The following is a 17626-nucleotide window of genomic DNA, read 5'->3' on the forward strand; positions in this document are numbered from 1 at the left end:
TTTACGGATCTTTTCAGGATATTTTGTCCTGTAGATGGCCATACGTTGCACACTGGAATTTTTTTCAGTCTAAAATAACGGATCTCAGAGAACCGCGCATAACAGAGGCTTAAAATACAGGATCCCTTTTTTTTCTTTATTTTTCTGTTCTTCTGACAGGTTTTCCGGGTTTTCTGCGATGTGTCGCCGCCGTCACGTTCTAGACGAGCTCGTGTTCTTCATGAAATAAATGTCTACTCCCATCGTCTGAGCCGCCAGATTTACTGATCATTGCCTTCTGCTCTCATTCACGTTTATTTTACTATGCGTCCTCATTTTTCTGGAATTGGGGGTTGTACTTTCAGAGGCCAAAAGCCTGTCGTGCTACTGAGGGTTTGTTACAATGTGTCAGTGAGCTGCACACATCAGCAGCACAAGTCTGTCCTGTTTGTTGCAATGTATCAGTCGGGGTGATTTATCATCAGGGCAGGGCTGAGGTCGGGCGCGTGCGTTGTTCGGCCGCACCTCGCCCTGGCAGCCGGTAACCAGCGCGCCGTGTTTGTCCTGCACACAGTAACCCCGGCTGATAACAGCGAGATGCAGAAATCCTGGATCCCCGACAGGAAGGAGAGGACATGACAGGTCTGTGAGCCCCTCTGCCCCAAATCCTCCCTATCCCGCATCTCAGAACCTCGGCAGGTGTCACCCAGCTTCTCTTGGCTCCTGATTGGCAAATCATCCTGGGTATCGGTCTCGGCCCCAAAAGTTTTCACACCCTTCAGAAAGTGACATTATTGATATAAAGTAATGTAGGACTTGACATTGATGAAAAGTTTCAGTTTTCGCCTCAGGCAGCAGGAAGGCTACGCACCCCCCCTGATGCCAGGGTGCACAAACTTCTGCACAGCAGTGGGTAGAGGAGGCTGCATGTAGCCCTGTTAGCTGGTGGGTGTAGATCAGGTGTCAGGCGGTAGATGCTCGCAGGCGTCCCCCCCAATCACAGATTATCAGGAGCTTGGCGCCTTCATGTGACAATAGTGATCCAGTTATACCGCACGATGGTCCTGGAGTCGTCAGTGTCAGACGAGCGGTGATATGGGGGGGCCCTGAGTATAGTATTCCGGCAGGATAGAGACGTGGCAGTGGAACCCAGGGGGCGCCCGATACACAGGATATCTGGTAAAATGACAAAACCACTTTGTAGCAGGTGCTATATAGCAGTATTATATGGGCCCTGTATATGGTGGTATTATATGAATGCTGCAGTGTTATATACTGACTGTATGGTGGTATTATATGAGCACGGTATGGCAGTGTTATCCTGTGACTGTATGGTGGTATTATATGAGCACGGTATGGCAGTGTTATCCAGTGACTGTATGGTGATATATGGACACTGTATAGTAATGTTATTCAGTGACTATGTGGTGGTATTTTATGGGAACCGTTTAGCATCATTATTTGGGTAAAACATGTAGGTATGGCGCTGAATGACAGTATAATTTGGGGTGTTACCTGGTGGTACTGTGGTCTCTCCAGATACAGTGGCCTCAGGACACAAGGTTTTCCTCATACAATGCTTCTCCCCGGGCATGGTAACCTGAAACCAGACGCCACATACAACACCTCAGACAGCTCCGATCTGCAGCAAATGTGACTGGTATTGTATGGTGGTATTATTTGTGCACCGTATTGTGATATCATTTGTGCATTGTATGGTGGTATTATCTGAGCACTATGTTTTGGTATTTCTGGGGCATCGTATGGTGGTATTAGTTAGACATTTTGTTGTTGTATTTGGATACCGTATGGCAGTATTATTTGGGCAATGTATGATGGTATTATTTGGGTAATGGCTAGTGGTATTTTGTGGTAGTATTATTTGAGCACTGTATGGTGATATTATTTGAGCACTGTATGGTGGTATTATCTGAGCATTGTATGGTGGTATTATTTGTGGATTGTATGGTAGTATTATATGAGCATTGTATGGTGGCTTTATGTGGGCACTATATTGTGGCATTTTTGGGGCATTGTATGGTGGTATTGTATAGGTATTGTGTGATAGTATCATTTGGATACTGTATGGCGGTATTATTTGGGCACTGTACAGCAGACAGGTTCTAATCTGCTTTTCTTCATTCTTACTATGACATTGATTAGAATTTTTGGACTCTCCAGACGGCGTCTAGCATAGTCACAATAACCTTATGATGTAATAGCAGAATTGTGCCTGCAGCTCTAGATGTGACTGGAGTAGATATTTAGGAGAATGGGTCAGCATGGTCATCAGCAGCAGGATTCAGAGAGCAGTGATTCCTGTGATGGATATTCCTCTTCACCGCTGATTAATTGGGGGGCTTCTCCCTCCGGACCCCTCATTGTCCTGTCTGGGCTAGGTCCTGGTAGCAGGACTTTGGGCCCTGGTCAGATGGACTGAAAGTAACGATCTCCACATTGGGCTACATGCAGAAAACAGTATGTGTCTTGTGGTCCGCAAAAAAAATTTACGGATGACATCCGTTTTTTTTTTTGCGGATCCATTATAACAATACCTAAAACGGACAAGAATAGGACATGTTCTATTTTTTTGGCGGGGCTACGGAACGGACTTACTGATGTGGACGGCACATCCGCAAAAAAAACGGAACGGACACGGAAACAAACATTCGTGTGCATGTAGCCTTGGGCTGAGGTCAGGTGTCTCCATGTCTCTCGGCAGCAGCAGACGTCCACGAGGCGGATCTGGAGGAGCTTCTCATATACGACGACCTCTTCCTGGAATACTTCAACGCTTTTGTCGCGCTTCCGGTGAGTGACGTCACAGAACACAAAGATAATGGGAATCGTCTCTGTGTAATGAACCTCTGCAGCTTTGTATTTTAATATCTTACAATTTTCAATATCTCTGCTTGCTGTCAGTGAAACAGAAAGTTCTTCTTGACACCTGGAGGATAAAATCCGGTTCTCACAGCTGAGGGTTGTTACAATTGCATAAAGACTAGATGATCCTCTGTAACATCCTGCACTCCAGACTGATACATTGTTACTGCACTGATACATTGTAACAAACTGTCTGGACAGGGGGGGGGGGGGGGATTTCTGCTGCTGTACATTTACTTTCATTCTAATGAGTCCGTGTGACTTGGGATCTATGGGTTTGTGCAAAATAACATTATTTGCTCTTAACGGAGATGTCCACAATAAACGGCAAGGGGTCAGTTAAAGGGGCGCTCCACCCTTAATGGACATCGGAAGACTCAGCACCTTTCTCCAATATCCTGATTCCCATTTTGCCATTTTCCCTAATCTATCAGATTAGTTTATCTCTGTGCAGTATGGGATGGTTTTGCTAACTGGAAACCATCAACAAGCAGGGTGAACCCTGTATTATTCATGTGCCTCTGTTTAGAGGGGGCTCATTAGCACTAATCCTCCAGCACGAGTCTCAGGAAACACCATAATTACAGAACTGTCCTGCTTGTTGATGGTTTCCCGATGATTTCTAAAGTAAAAAAAAAAGGATTAATGAAACAAATTATCCCAATATTAATGATTTACTAACTAATGAGCTGATGTCAGGGAAGGTGCTTCAGGTGTGAAATACTGGTGGTCTGCCCATAGCGGATAGCAGGGAGCAGCAGATGCCCGTTTACTGAGTGGCGGTGGGTCCGGATTAGGTGATGGGTCGGGTGTGGTGACCTGCGGCGCACATTGTACAGACACTTCAGACGTATCAGTCCGATGACACAATCCGACAACCGCACGAGGTGGATAATTAACCATAGCAACCCCTAACCACAAAACGCAGGATCTGCCAACACATCTGGCTCTGCTCAGTCACCCTCCAGGCGCTTCACCATAACCCAGCTTTCCCAGACAAATGAATGGAAAATCCACCAAATATAGAACATAGAAGAAATATTATTTTACTCCACAACATAAAAAGTCAGAGAGAAGAATCCAGAGGCCAAGAGCTTGTAGCGGGGAGCTCACTACATACAGATTATACAGCCTCCACTAGGGGGAGCTCACTATATACAGATTATACAGCCACCACTAGAGGGAGCACACTACATACAGATTATACAGCCACCACTAGAGGGAGCTCACTACATACAGATTATACAGCCACCACTAGAGGGAGCTCACTACATACAGATTATACAGTCACCACTAGAGGGAGCTCACTACATACAGATTATACAGTCACCACTAGAGGGAGCTCACTACATACAGATTATACAGCCACCACTAGAGGGAGCTCACTACATACAGATTATACAGCCACCACTAGAGGGAGCTCACTACATGCAGATTATACAGCCACCACTAGAGGGAGCTCACTACATACAGATTATACAGTCACCACTAGAGGGAGTTCACTACATACAGATTATACAGCCACCACTAGAGGGAGCTCACTACATACAGATTATACAGTCACCACTAGAGGGAGCTCACTACATACAGATTGTACAGCCACCACTAGAGGGAGCTCACTACATACAGATTATACAGCCACCACTAGAGGGAGCTCACTACATACAGATTATACAGTCACCACTAGAGGGAGCTCACTACATACAGATTATACAGCCACCACTAGAGGGAGCTCACTACATACAGATTATACAGCCACCACTAGAGGGAGCTCACTACATACAGATTATACAGCCACCACTAGAGGGAGCTCACTACACACAGATTATACAGCCACCACTAGAGGGAGATCACTACATACAGATTATACAGCCACCACTAGAGGGAGCTCACTGCATACAGATTATACAGCCACCACTAGAGGGAGCTCATTGCATACAGATTATACAGCCACCACTAGAGGGAGCTCACAACATACAGAATATACAGCCACCACTAGGGGGAGCTCACTACATACAGATTATACAGCCACCACTAGAGGGAGCTCATTGCATACAGATTATACAGCCACCACTAGAGGGAGCTCACTACATACAGATTATACAGCCACCACTAGAGGGAGCTCACTACATACAGATTATACAGCCACCACTAGAGGGAGCTCACTACATACAGATTATACAGCCACCACTAGAGGGAGCTCACTACATACAGATTATACAATCACCACTAGAGGGAGCTCAATGCATACAGATTATACAGTCACCACTAGAGGGAGCTCACTACATATAGATTATACAGTCACCACTAGAGGGAGCTCACTACATACAGATTATACAGCCACCACTAGAGGGCGCTCACCACATACAGATTATAAAGCCACCACTAGAGGGAGCTCACTACATACAGATTATACAGTCACCACTAGAGAGAGCTCACTACATACAGATTATACAGCTACCACTTGGAGGAGCTCACTACATACAGATTATACAGCCACCACTTGGGGGAGCTCACTACATACAGATTACATAGCCACCACTTGGGGGAGCTCACTACATACAGATTATACAGCCACCACTTGGGGGAGCTCACTACATACAGATTATACAGCCACCACTTGGGGGAGCTCACTACATACAGATTATATAGCCACCACTTGGGGGAGCTCACTACATACAGATTATACAGCCACCATTAGAGGGAGCTCACTACATACAGATTATACAGCCACCACTAGAGGGAGCTCACTACATACAGATTATACAGCCACCACTTGGGGGAGCTCACTACATACAGATTATACATCCACCATTAGAGGGAGCTCACTACATACAGATTATACGGCCACCACTAGAGGGAGCTCACTACATACAGATTATACAGTCACCACTAGAGGGAGCTCACTACATACAGATTATACAGTCACCACTACAGGGAGCTCACTACATACAGATTATACAGCTACCACTAGGGGGAGCTCACTACATACAGATCATACAGCCACCACTAGAGGGAGCTCACTAGATACAGATTATACAGCCACCACTAGAGGGCGCTCACTACATACAGATTATACAGTGACCACTAGAGGGAGCTCCTCACATACAGATTATGCAGCCACCACTAGAGGGAGCTCACTACATACAGACTATACAGCCACCACTAGAGGGAGCTCACTACATACAGATTATACAGCCACCACTAGAAGGAGCTCACTGCATACAGATTATACAGCCACCACTAGAGAGAGCTAACTACATACAGATCATACAGTCACCACTAGAGGGAGCTCACTACATGCAGATTATACAGCCACCACTAGAGGGAGCTCACTACATACAGATTATACAGCCACCACTAGAGGGAGCTCACTACATACAGATTATACAGCCACCACTAGATGGAGCTCACTACATACAAATTACACAGCCACCACTAGGAGAGCTCACTACATACAGATTATACAGCCACCACTAGGAGGAGCTCACTACATACAGATTATATAGCCACCACTAAGGGGAGCTCACTACATACAGATTATACAGCCACCACTAGGGGGAGCTCACTACATACAGATTATACAGCCACCACTAGGGGAACTCACTATATACAGATTATACAGCCACCACTAGAGGGAGCTCACTACATACAGATTATACAGCCACCACTAGAGGGAGCTCACTACATACAGATTATACAGCCACTACTAGAGGGAGCTCACTACATACAGATTATACAGCCACCACTAGAGGGAGTCACTACATACAGATTATACAGCCACCACTAGAGGGAGCTCACTACATACAGATTATACAGCCACCACTAGAAGGAGCTCACTGCATACAGATTATACAGTCACCACTAGAGGGAGCTCACTACATGCAGATTATACAGCCACCACTAGAGGGAGCTTACTACATACAGATTATACAGCCACCACTAGAGGGAGCTCACTACATACAGATTATACAGCCACCACTAGAGGGAGCTCACTACATACAAATTACACAGTCACCACTAGGGGGAGCTCACTACATACAGATTATACAGCCACCACTAGGAGGAGCTCACTACATACAGATTATACAGCCACCACTAGGGGGAGCTCACTACATAAAGATTATACAGCCACCACTAGGGGAGCTCACTATATACAGATTATACAGCCACCACTAGAGGGAGCTCACTACATACAGATTATACAACCACCACTAGAGGGAGCTCACTACATACAGATCATACAGTCACCACTAGAGGGAGCTCACTACATGCAGATTATACAGCCACCACTAGAGGGAGCTCACAACATACAGATTATACAGTCACCACTAGGGGAGCTCACCACATACAGATTATACAGCCACCACTAGAGAGAGCTCACTGCATACAGATCATACAGTCACCACTAGAGGGAGCTCACTACATGCAGATTATACAGCCACCACTAGAGGGAGCTTACTACATACAGATTATACAACCACCACTAGAGGGAGCTCACTACATACAAATTACACAGTCACCCCTAGGGGGAGCTCACTACATACAGATTATACAGCCACCACTAGGAGGAGCTCACTACATACAGATTATACAGCCACCACTAGGGGGAGCTCACTACATACAGATTATACAGCCACCACTAGGGGGAGCTCACTACATAAAGATTATACAGCCACCACTAGGGGAGCTCACTATATACAGATTATACAGCCACCACTAGAGGGAGCTCACTACATACAGATTATACAGCCACCACTAGGGGGAGCTCACTACATACAGATTATACAGCCACCACTAGAGGGAGCTTACTACATACAAATCATACAGTCACCACTAGGGGGAGCTCACTATATACAGATTATACAGCCACCACTAGGGAGAGCTCACTACATACAGATTATACAGCCACCACTAGAGGGAGCTCACTACATACAAATCATACAGTCACCACTAGAGGGAGCTCACTACATACAAATTATACAGCCACCACTAGGGGGAGCTCACTACATACAGATTATACAGCCACCACTAGAGGGAGCTCACTACATACAGATTATACAGCCACCAGTAAAGGGAGCTCACTACATACAGATTATACAGCCACCACTAGAGGGAGCTCACTACATACAGATTATACAGCCACCAGTAAAGGGAGCTCACTATATACAGATTATACAGTCACCACTAGAGGGAGCTCACTACATACAGATTATACTGCCACCAGTAAAGGGAGCTCACTATATACAGATTATACAGCCACCACTAGAGGGAGCTCACTATATACAGATTATACAGCCACCACTAGAGGGAGCTCACTACATACAGATTATACAGCCACCACTAGAGGGAGTTTACTGCATACAGATGATAGAGCTCTCATTGAACTCACTACTAGCTCTACATATTCATATGTAATCAACGTGCTATATTGGTGTTAAGGAAAAAATAACTCTCTATTCCACTATAGCTGTGTGCCCCCCTTCCCTTTTCAATAGTTGTGAAGGGGTTCTGGGTACATCAAAACTGTTTTTCTGGGCTCTATCACTGACCACTTACTCCTCCTTCCCATTATTACTTGTTTCCAGGCCTTCCCAGTGAGAATATTCTATGACCGGCTGACTGGCCATGTTCGGGATCTGGACGGGATGTTACAGGATGGGCCCCAGGAGTTCGGAGCCGGGGACCTGCAGAGAGAGAAGACGCTCCTGTGGTTGCAACAAGAGAGACTTTTGCTGTTTAGGAGGTGAGCAGAGAACATAAACGTGGTCCCAACCCTTATGACATGGGGAGAGCGGCCTGCAGAGGTTGGGCGGTCAAAGGATTCTCAATATAATTCCCAACTATATATAAGTTCTCTGCTTGCTGTCAATGAGAACATTCACTCATGTCTTTCATACAGCTGAGGGTTTGTTACAATGTATTGGTACAACAAAATATTTCTTCATTTGGGCTGTCTGATGACTGCTGTTACGTGTACTGATACATTGTAACAATTCTTCAGCTGTCCGAGTAGTAGTAAATCAGGATGAGCTCCCAGCGTTTGAATGTCAGCAATTACTTCCATTCATTGAATGTAAGCAGAGATCTCGATATTGATTAGAAATGTAAACTTTCTGTTAGAAAGTTGCCAAACTTTTAATGAAACACTGATCACAAGTTATTTCTAAAGACAGGACACATCCCTCTAAGATAACTGAGCATGAAGCCACGCCCCCTCCATTAGGCCACACCCACACACAATAGTTCATGATATATTTTTTCTTCCTTATTTCTTAGGTCTCCGCTCTATTTAGAATACAAGTTGGCCAAATTATTAGTGCGCCCCCTGGAGGATCCCCAGCCTGCCAGCCGCTATGACATCCGAGGGTACAGCCGCCAGATTGACAGCGCCGCTATGTCCACCGGCCTCTGCTCCGCAGTCCCCCAGCAGTTCAGGACCCCCAGTATCTGGCCAGAGGAGCCACCGCCAATTGAGGGAAGGTTTCCCAGCCGCGTCCACAGCACCCCCGCCGCTCCTGGTGATTAAAATGTGAAATGAACCATAATAACGAGACAATAAAAGGTTGTGATCGGCTGCAATTAATAAGATGTGATAATATTCTGTCTTATAGCCAATCCAGCCATGTGAGTCATGTCCTTGCCCCCTATAGAAACTACATTCTGAAGGCAACTGTATATACCTGTATGTAATAATCTCCTGGGCTCCCTCTAGTGGTGGCTGTATATACCTGTATGTAATAATCTCCTGAGCTCCCTCTAGTGGTGGCTGTATATACCTGTATGTAATAATCTCCTGAGCTCCCTCTATTGGTGGCTGTATATACCTGTATGTAGTAATCTCCTGAGCTCCCTGTAGTGGTTGCTGTATATATATCTGTATGTAGTAATCTCCTGAGCTCCATCGAGTGGTGGCTGTATATATCTGTATGTAGTAATCTCCTGAGCTCCCTCTAGTGGTGTCTGTATATATCTGTATGTAGTAATCTCCTGAGCTCCCTCTAGTGGTGACTGTATATATCTGTATGTAGTAATCTCCTGAGCTCCCTCTAGTGGTGACTGTATATATCTGTATGTAGTAATCTCCTGAGCTCCCTCTAGTGGTGACTGTATACATCTGTATGTAGTAATCTCCTGAGCTCCCTCTAGTGGTGGCTGTATATATCTGTATGTAGTAATCTCCTGAGCTCCCTCTAGCGGTGGCTATATATATCTGTATGCAGTAATCTCCTGAGCTCCCTCTAGTGGTGTCTGTATATATCTGTATGTAGTAATCTCCTGAGCTCCCTTTAGTGGTTGCTGTGTATAGTAATCTCTCAAGCTCCCGCTGTTGGTGACTGTACATATCTGTATGTAGTAATCTCTTGAGCTCTATCTAGTGGTGGCTGTATATATTAATATGCAGTAATTTCCTGAGCTCCCTCTAGTGGTGGCTGTATATATCTGTATGCAGTAATCCCCTGAGCTCCCTCTAGTGGTGGCTCTATATATCTGTATGCAGTAATCTCCTGAGCTCCCTCTATTGGTGGCTGTACATATCTGTATGCAGTAATCTCCTGAGCTCCCTCTAGTGGTGGCTGTATATATCTGTATGAAGTAATCTCCTGAGCTCCCTCTAGTGGTGCCTGTATATATCTGTATGCAGTAATCTCCTGAGCTCCCTCTAGTGGTGGCTGTATATATCTGTATGTAGTAATCCCCTGAGCTCCCTCTAGTGGTGGCTCTATATATCTGTATGTAGTAATCTCCTGAGCTCCCTCTATTGGTGGCTGTACATATCTGTATGCAGTAATCTCCTGAGCTCCCTCTAGTGGTGGCTGTATATATCTGTATGAAGTAATCTCCTGAGCTCCCTCTAGTGGTGCCTGTATATATCTGTATGCAGTAATCTCCTGAGCTCCCTCTAGTGGTGGCTGTATATATCTGTATGTAGTAATCTCCTGAGCTCCCTTATTGGTGGCTGTACATATCTGTATGCAGTAATCTCCTGAGCTCCCTCTAGTGGTGGCTGTATATATCTGTATGAAGTAATCTCCTGAGCTCCCTCTAGTGGTGCCTGTATATATCTGTATGCAGTAATCTCCTGAGCTCCCTCTAGTGGTGGCTGTATATATCTGTATGCAATAATCTTCCGAGCTACCACTAGTGGTGGCTGTATATTTCTGTATGTAGTAATCTCCCGAGCTCCCTCTATTGGTGGCTGTATATATCTGTATGCAGTAATCTCCTCAGCTCCCTCTAGTGATGGCTGTATATATCTGTATGCAGTAATCTCCTGAGCTTCCTCTAGTGGTGGCTGTATATATCTGTATGTAGTAATTTCCTGAGCTCCCTCTAGTGGGGGCTGTATATATCTGTATGTAGTAATCTCCTGAGCTCCCTCTAGTGGTGGCTGTATATATCTGTATGCAGTAAGCTCCTGAACTCCCTCTAGTGATGGCTGTATATATCTGTATGTAGTAATCTCCTGAGCTCCCTCTAGTGATGGCTGTATATATCTGTATGTAGTAATCTCCTGAGCTCCCTCTAGTGGTGGCTGTATATATCTGTATGTAGTAATCTCCTGAGCTCCCTCTATTGGTGGCTGTATATATCTGTATGCAGTAATCTCCTGAGCTCTTCCTAGTGGTGGCTGTATATATCTGTATGCAGTAATCTCCTGAGCTCCCTCTAGTGGTGGCTGTATATATCTGTATGCAGTAATCTCCTGAGCTCCCCCTAGTGGTGGCTGTATATATCTGTATGTAGTAATCTCCTGAGCTCCCTCTAGTGGTGGCCGTATGAATCTGCATGTAGTAATCTCCTGAGCTCCCTCTAGTGGTGGCTGTATATATCTGCATGTAGTAATCTCCTGAGCTCCCTCTAGTGGTGGCTGTATATATCTGTATGCAGTAATCTCCTGAGCTCCCTCTAGTGGTGGCTGTATATATCTGTATGAAGTAATCTCCTGAGCTCCCTCTAGTGGTGGCTGTATAAAGCAGTATGCAGTAATCCCCTGAGCTCCCTCTAGTGGTGGCTGTATATATTTGTATGTAGTAATCTCCTGAGCTTTCTCTAATGGTGACTGTATATATCTGTATGTAGTAATCTCCTGAGCTCCCTCTAGTGGTAGCTGTATATATCTGTATGCAGTAATCTTCTGGGCTCCCTGTAGTGGTGGCTGTATATATCTGTATGTAGTAATCTTCTGAGCTCCCTCTAGTGGTGGCTGTATATATCTGTATGCAGTAATCTCCTGAGCTCCCTCTAGCGGTGGCTGTATATATCTGCATGTAGTAATCTCCTGAGCTCCCTCTAGTGGTGGCTGTATATATCTGTATGTAATAATCTCCTGAGCTCCCTCTAGTGGTGGCTGTATATATCTGTATGTAGTAATCTCCTGAGCTCCCTCTAGTGGTGGCTGTATATATCTGTATGTAGTAATTTCCGGAGCTCCCTCTAGTGGTGGATGTATATATCTGTATGTAGTAATCTCCTGAGCTCCCTCTAGTGGTGGCTGTATATATCTGCATGTAGTAATCTCCTGAGCTCCATCTAGTGGTGGCTGTATATATCTGTATGTAATAATCTCCTGAGCTCCCTCTAGTGGTGGCTGTATATATATGTATGCAGTAATCTCCTGAGCTCCCTCTAGTGGTGGCTGTATATATCTGCATGTAGTAATCTCCTGAGCTCCATCTAGTGGTGGCTGTATATATCTGTATGTAATAATCTCCTGAGCTCCCTCTAGTGGTGGCTGTATATATATGTATGCAGTAATCTCCTGAGCTCCCTCTAGTGGTGACTGTATATATCTGTATGTAGTAATTTCCTGAGCTCCCTCTAGTGGTGACTGTATATATCTGTATGTAATAATCTCCTGAGCTCCCTCTAGTGGTGGCTGTATATATATGTATGCAGTAATCTCCTGAGCTCCCTCTAGTGGTGGCTGTATATATCTGTATGTAGTAATCTCCTGAGCTCCCTCTAGTGGTGGCTGTATATATCTGTATGTAGTAATCTCCTGAGCTCCCTCTAGTGGTGGCTGTATATATCTGTATGCAGTAATCTCCTGAGCTCCCTCTAGGGGTGGCTGTATATATCTGTATGTAGTAATCTCCTGAGCTCCCTCTAGTGGTGGCTGTATATATCTGTATGTAGTAATCTCCTGAGCTCCCTCTAGTGGTGGCTGTATATATCTGTATGAAGTAATCTCCTGAGCTCCCTCTAGTGGTGGCTGTATAAAGCAGTATGCAGTAATCCCCTGAGCTCCCTCTAGTGGTGGCTGTATATATTTGTATGTAGTAATCTCCTGAGCTTTCTCTAATGGTGACTGTATATATCTGTATGTAGTAATCTCCTGAGCTCCCTCTAGTGGTAGCTGTATATATCTGTATGCAGTAATCTCCTGGGCTCCCTGTAGTGGTGGCTGTATATATCTGTATGTAGTAATCTTCTGAGCTCCCTCTAGTGGTGGCTGTATATATCTGTATGCAGTAATCTCCTGAGCTCCCTCTAGCGGTGGCTGTATATATCTGCATGTAGTAATCTCCTGAGCTCCCTCTAGTGGTGGCTGTATATATCTGTATGTAATAATCTCCTGAGCTCCCTCTAGTGGTGGCTGTATATATCTGTATGTAGTAATCTCCTGAGCTCCCTCTAGTGGTGGCTGTATATATCTGTATGTAGTAATTTCCGGAGCTCCCTCTAGTGGTGGCTGTATATATCTGTATGTAGTAATCTCCTGAGCTCCCTCTAGTGGTGGCTGTATATATCTGCATGTAGTAATCTCCTGAGCTCCATCTAGTGGTGGCTGTATATATCTGTATGTAATAATCTCCTGAGCTCCCTCTAGTGGTGGCTGTATATATATGTATGCAGTAATCTCCTGAGCTCCCTCTAGTGGTGACTGTATATATCTGTATGTAGTAATCTCCTGAGCTCCCTCTAGTGGTGGCTGTATATATCTGTATGTAATAATCTCCTGAGCTCCCTCTATTGGTGGCTGTATATATATGTATGCAGTAATCTCCTGAGCTCCCTCTAGTGGTGGCTGTATATATCTGCATGTAGTAATCTCCTGAGCTCCATCTAGTGGTGGCTGTATATATCTGTATGTAATAATCTCCTGAGCTCCCTCTAGTGGTGGCTGTATATATATGTATGCAGTAATCTCCTGAGCTCCCTCTAGTGGTGACTGTATATATCTGTATGTAGTAATTTCCTGAGCTCCCTCTAGTGGTGACTGTATATATCTGTATGTAATAATCTCCTGAGCTCCCTCTAGTGGTGGCTGTATATATATGTATGCAGTAATCTCCTGAGCTCCCTCTAGTGGTGGCTGTATATATCTGTATGTAGTAATCTCCTGAGCTCCCTCTAGTGGTGGCTGTATATATCTGTATGTAGTAATCTCCTGAGCTCCCTCTAGTGGTGGCTGTATATATCTGTATGCAGTAATCTCCTGAGCTCCCTCTAGGGGTGGCTGTATATATCTGTATGTAGTAATCTCCTGAGCTCCCTCTAGTGGTGGCTGTATATATCTGTATGTAGTAATCTCCTGAGCTCCCTCTAGTGGTGGCTGTATATATCTGTATGTAGTAATCTCCTGAGCTCCATCTAGTGGTGGTTGTATATATCTGTATGTAGTAATCTCCTGAGCTCCCTCTAGTGGTGACTGTATATGTCTGTATGTAGTAATCTCCTGAGCTCCTCCACTGGTGGCTGCAGACAGATACAATGTCATCAGGTATTTCTATGTTCATGCAGAGGATTTGGAACTCTGTATCAGAAAACTAGAAGCTAATCAGTGCAGAATGTTGTACCTAAAAAGACTTGATGTTACATTTTTGGGATTAACTTTAAGGGTACAGAGGTACATCGTCTGGTTTATGATGCTTAGAATGAATGAACCCGATTCCAACTTTTCATAAAGGGGTTCTCTGTGAATTAGGAAAATGAAAATACTTAAATATCACTTTATTAGAAACATATTCCCAAATACCTTTCATTAGTTATATTGGGTCATTTTGTCCGGGGAGCGATCATTAGGAGAAATAAAATGGCCGCCATCCTATAAGTACACACAAAACCTGTCCTAATCACACACTAGGACAGGTTACTTCACAACACTGAGCTGAAGAGCTGCCTCATCCTCCTCTCTGCTTGTCAGGGATTATGATCCTGAATACAGCTGATAAGATCTTCAGCTGAATCTCTGTAGGAATGGAGTCCCCTCCAACTGGACGCAGGAATATTTTCTGCATTTCTCCACTAATCTTGGGCGCCTTCCACAGAGTCTTGGGAAATGTCTTCTCTCATTTCTACTAAATGTCATCAATAGAATCAAAGGTAGTTAGACGCACAGGTTTGAGTGACCACCACACGGGGTGCCCACAGTCGAGTAGTATCACCCCACTATATAAGAGACTGGGCACACACCTCCAGATATTAGGCCACTGACTTTAATTATTTTCAAATTAAGATAACAATCATAAAACAAAGTCTATAGATAATATAATAATGTTATAGTAAAATACTATGACGGTACAATCATAAATATACTAAAAAGCACCAAAAGTTGTGATTAGCAGCAGATATGTTTGTAAGGAGCTGAATATAAAAGCGCAACAACTTGAGTGGTTTCTTCAATTAGCAGAAACAAGCAGTCGCTAATAATGGAACAGTATCTTTTTTCTAAAATAACAGTGTCTTTTAAAAGTAACAGCACATCCTCGGAACAGAAGACAACAGGATAGCAGCTAGCTGTGCATTCCTATCACTGTTGAGCAGGATAGTGGAAATCCGTATCTTTAACAGGCAGCTTTGTACTACCTGAATGGCGCACACAGTGAGACTTGTTAAATGCGGAGAAAAGCTGAACATACAGCGGCGTCCCGCTGAAAGTTACTATGTAGCAAACGTGATTACACCGACCTCAGAGTCGGAACGGCCTTACCCGCTTGGTGCGGCCCCAGCCGTCCTGCGGTGTTCAAATAGAATTTAGCTCTCTATCCACCAGGGTTTCGTTCGCTGTTGTAGGTCTACACACGTGGGGCCGCCGGTTTGGCTTCAGACCCGATGTAATAGTACCCTCTACGCGAACCTTAGAGAGTAAATAATCGAGCCTTTGGTGAGAGTTATGCACTGTAGGAAAGTAGGAATAGTCCCGACTGGAGGGATTCTGGAAGCACCATGCATAAAGGTATAAAATCAACAGGCATTGAGCAATCATCAATAGTTGTCCGTATTCACAAGACTGCCCGACCCAGGTTTCGCCAAAATAGCTTCATGAGGGGCCTCACGTGTGTAGACCTACGACAGCGAACGAAACCCTGGTGGATAGAGAGCTAAATTCTATTTGAACACCGCAGGACGGCTGGGGCCGCACCAAGCGGGTAAGGCCGTTCCGACTCTGAGGTCGGTGTAATCAAGTTTGCTACATAGTAACTTTCAGCGGGACGCCGCTGTATGTTCAGCTTTTCTCCGCATTTAACAAGTCTCACTGTGTGCGCCATTCAGGTAGTACAAAGCTGCCTGTTAAAGATACGGATTTCCACTATCCTGCTCAACAGTGATAGGAATGCACAGCTAGCTGCTATCCTGTTGTCTTCTGTTCCGAGGATGTGCTGTTACTTCTAAAAGACACTGTTATTTTTTTAAAAAGATACTGTTCCATTATTAGCGACTGCGTGTTTCTGCTAATTGAAGAAACCACTCAAGTTGTTGCGCTTTTATATTCAGCTCCTTACAAACATATCTGCTGCTAATCACAACTTTTGGTGCTTTTTAGTATATTTATGATTGTACCGTCATAGTATTTTACTATAATATTATTATATTATCTATAGACTTTGTTTTATGATTGTTATCTTAATTTGAAAATAATTAAAGTCAGTGGCCTAATATCTGGAGGCGTGCCCAGTCTCTTATATATCTCTAAGTGTCACCAATGTCTGGATCTGCAGTCCACATGACAGTCCATAAATGCTGCAGCAGCGACCTGTTGTTTTGTCCCACAGGATATGAATCTGACACCTACAGATTGTCTCTCCTGGCGCAGTATGGAGACGCCATCGTGAGGCTCTGCCATCCCTCGGACCCTCAGATGGAGGACGGAGACCTCTCTGTGGCCTTCACACACAGTCAATCCATCGGTGAGAAGTGGCCAGGAGATGTGTCCGCCATTATTATACATCAGTGGAGCTGGATTGTTTCTGTCTATGCTTGTTGAGTGAATGGGACTTCCTGGCGCCAGAAATGTCTCTCCCAGTTCTCCTTCCCCTCTCACAGCATGCAGTCACAGAAGCTGCAGCTGCATCCCCCTCCTCCCATGGATATTTTGGTGAACCTTCATTTTCTGTGCGATTCTATAGGCCTCGTGTCTCCAGAGTCTCCAAGTATCCAGCTCCGCACTGAGGCCTCGGCCTGGGCTGAACACCAGAGGGACACCAGGTATGATTCATGGAGGTCCTCTGCACTGCAGCCTGGAAACATCACTAATTATAATGGTATTGGTACAGAGATCCTGGAAGTGCAGCCCGGAGTAACGAGGAGCAGAGGATGGGCTGGGCGGACCTTGAGGACCATGAGGACCTTTACAGCATCACAGAGGAGGAGGAGAACTTTGTGAAGCAGCACAATCTCACCATGTACGCCCTGCAGCAACTGAAGGAGGAAGCTCTGAGCTCGGTGAGGTCATCTACTGACTGCTGGCCTCTGTCCTAGGGGTCAGCCTGTGTCATTGTATGGGCAGAGTCTTGGGAGGATCCCAGGCTATGTCATG

At 44.9% G+C, this 17626-nt stretch overlaps 1 protein-coding gene across 2 annotated transcripts in view; it reads left to right on the forward strand.

Moving 5' to 3' along the window:
- The first annotated feature begins 471 nt into the window (after positions 1 to 471).
- The window catches only part of LOC122930998, a 58584-nt gene continuing 41429 nt past the window's right edge, over positions 472 to 17626 (forward strand). Inside the window, exons 1-7 of one of the 2 annotated variants that reach the window (XM_044284833.1) lie at positions 472 to 621; positions 2702 to 2790; positions 8451 to 8608; positions 9142 to 9383; positions 16863 to 16997; positions 17217 to 17295; positions 17364 to 17532. In XM_044284833.1, coding sequence (XP_044140768.1) covers positions 615 to 621; positions 2702 to 2790; positions 8451 to 8608; positions 9142 to 9383; positions 16863 to 16997; positions 17217 to 17295; positions 17364 to 17532 — 879 coding nt within the window. In that variant the 5' untranslated portion in view covers positions 472 to 614. The remainder of the gene's footprint in view (positions 622 to 2701; positions 2791 to 8450; positions 8609 to 9141; positions 9384 to 16862; positions 16998 to 17216; positions 17296 to 17363; positions 17533 to 17626) is intronic. The other variant, XM_044284834.1, reaches the window with a different exon arrangement.

Source organism: Bufo gargarizans, chromosome 3 (assembly GCF_014858855.1).
Source record: "Bufo gargarizans isolate SCDJY-AF-19 chromosome 3, ASM1485885v1, whole genome shotgun sequence".
Lineage (NCBI taxonomy): Eukaryota > Metazoa > Chordata > Amphibia > Anura > Bufonidae > Bufo > Bufo gargarizans.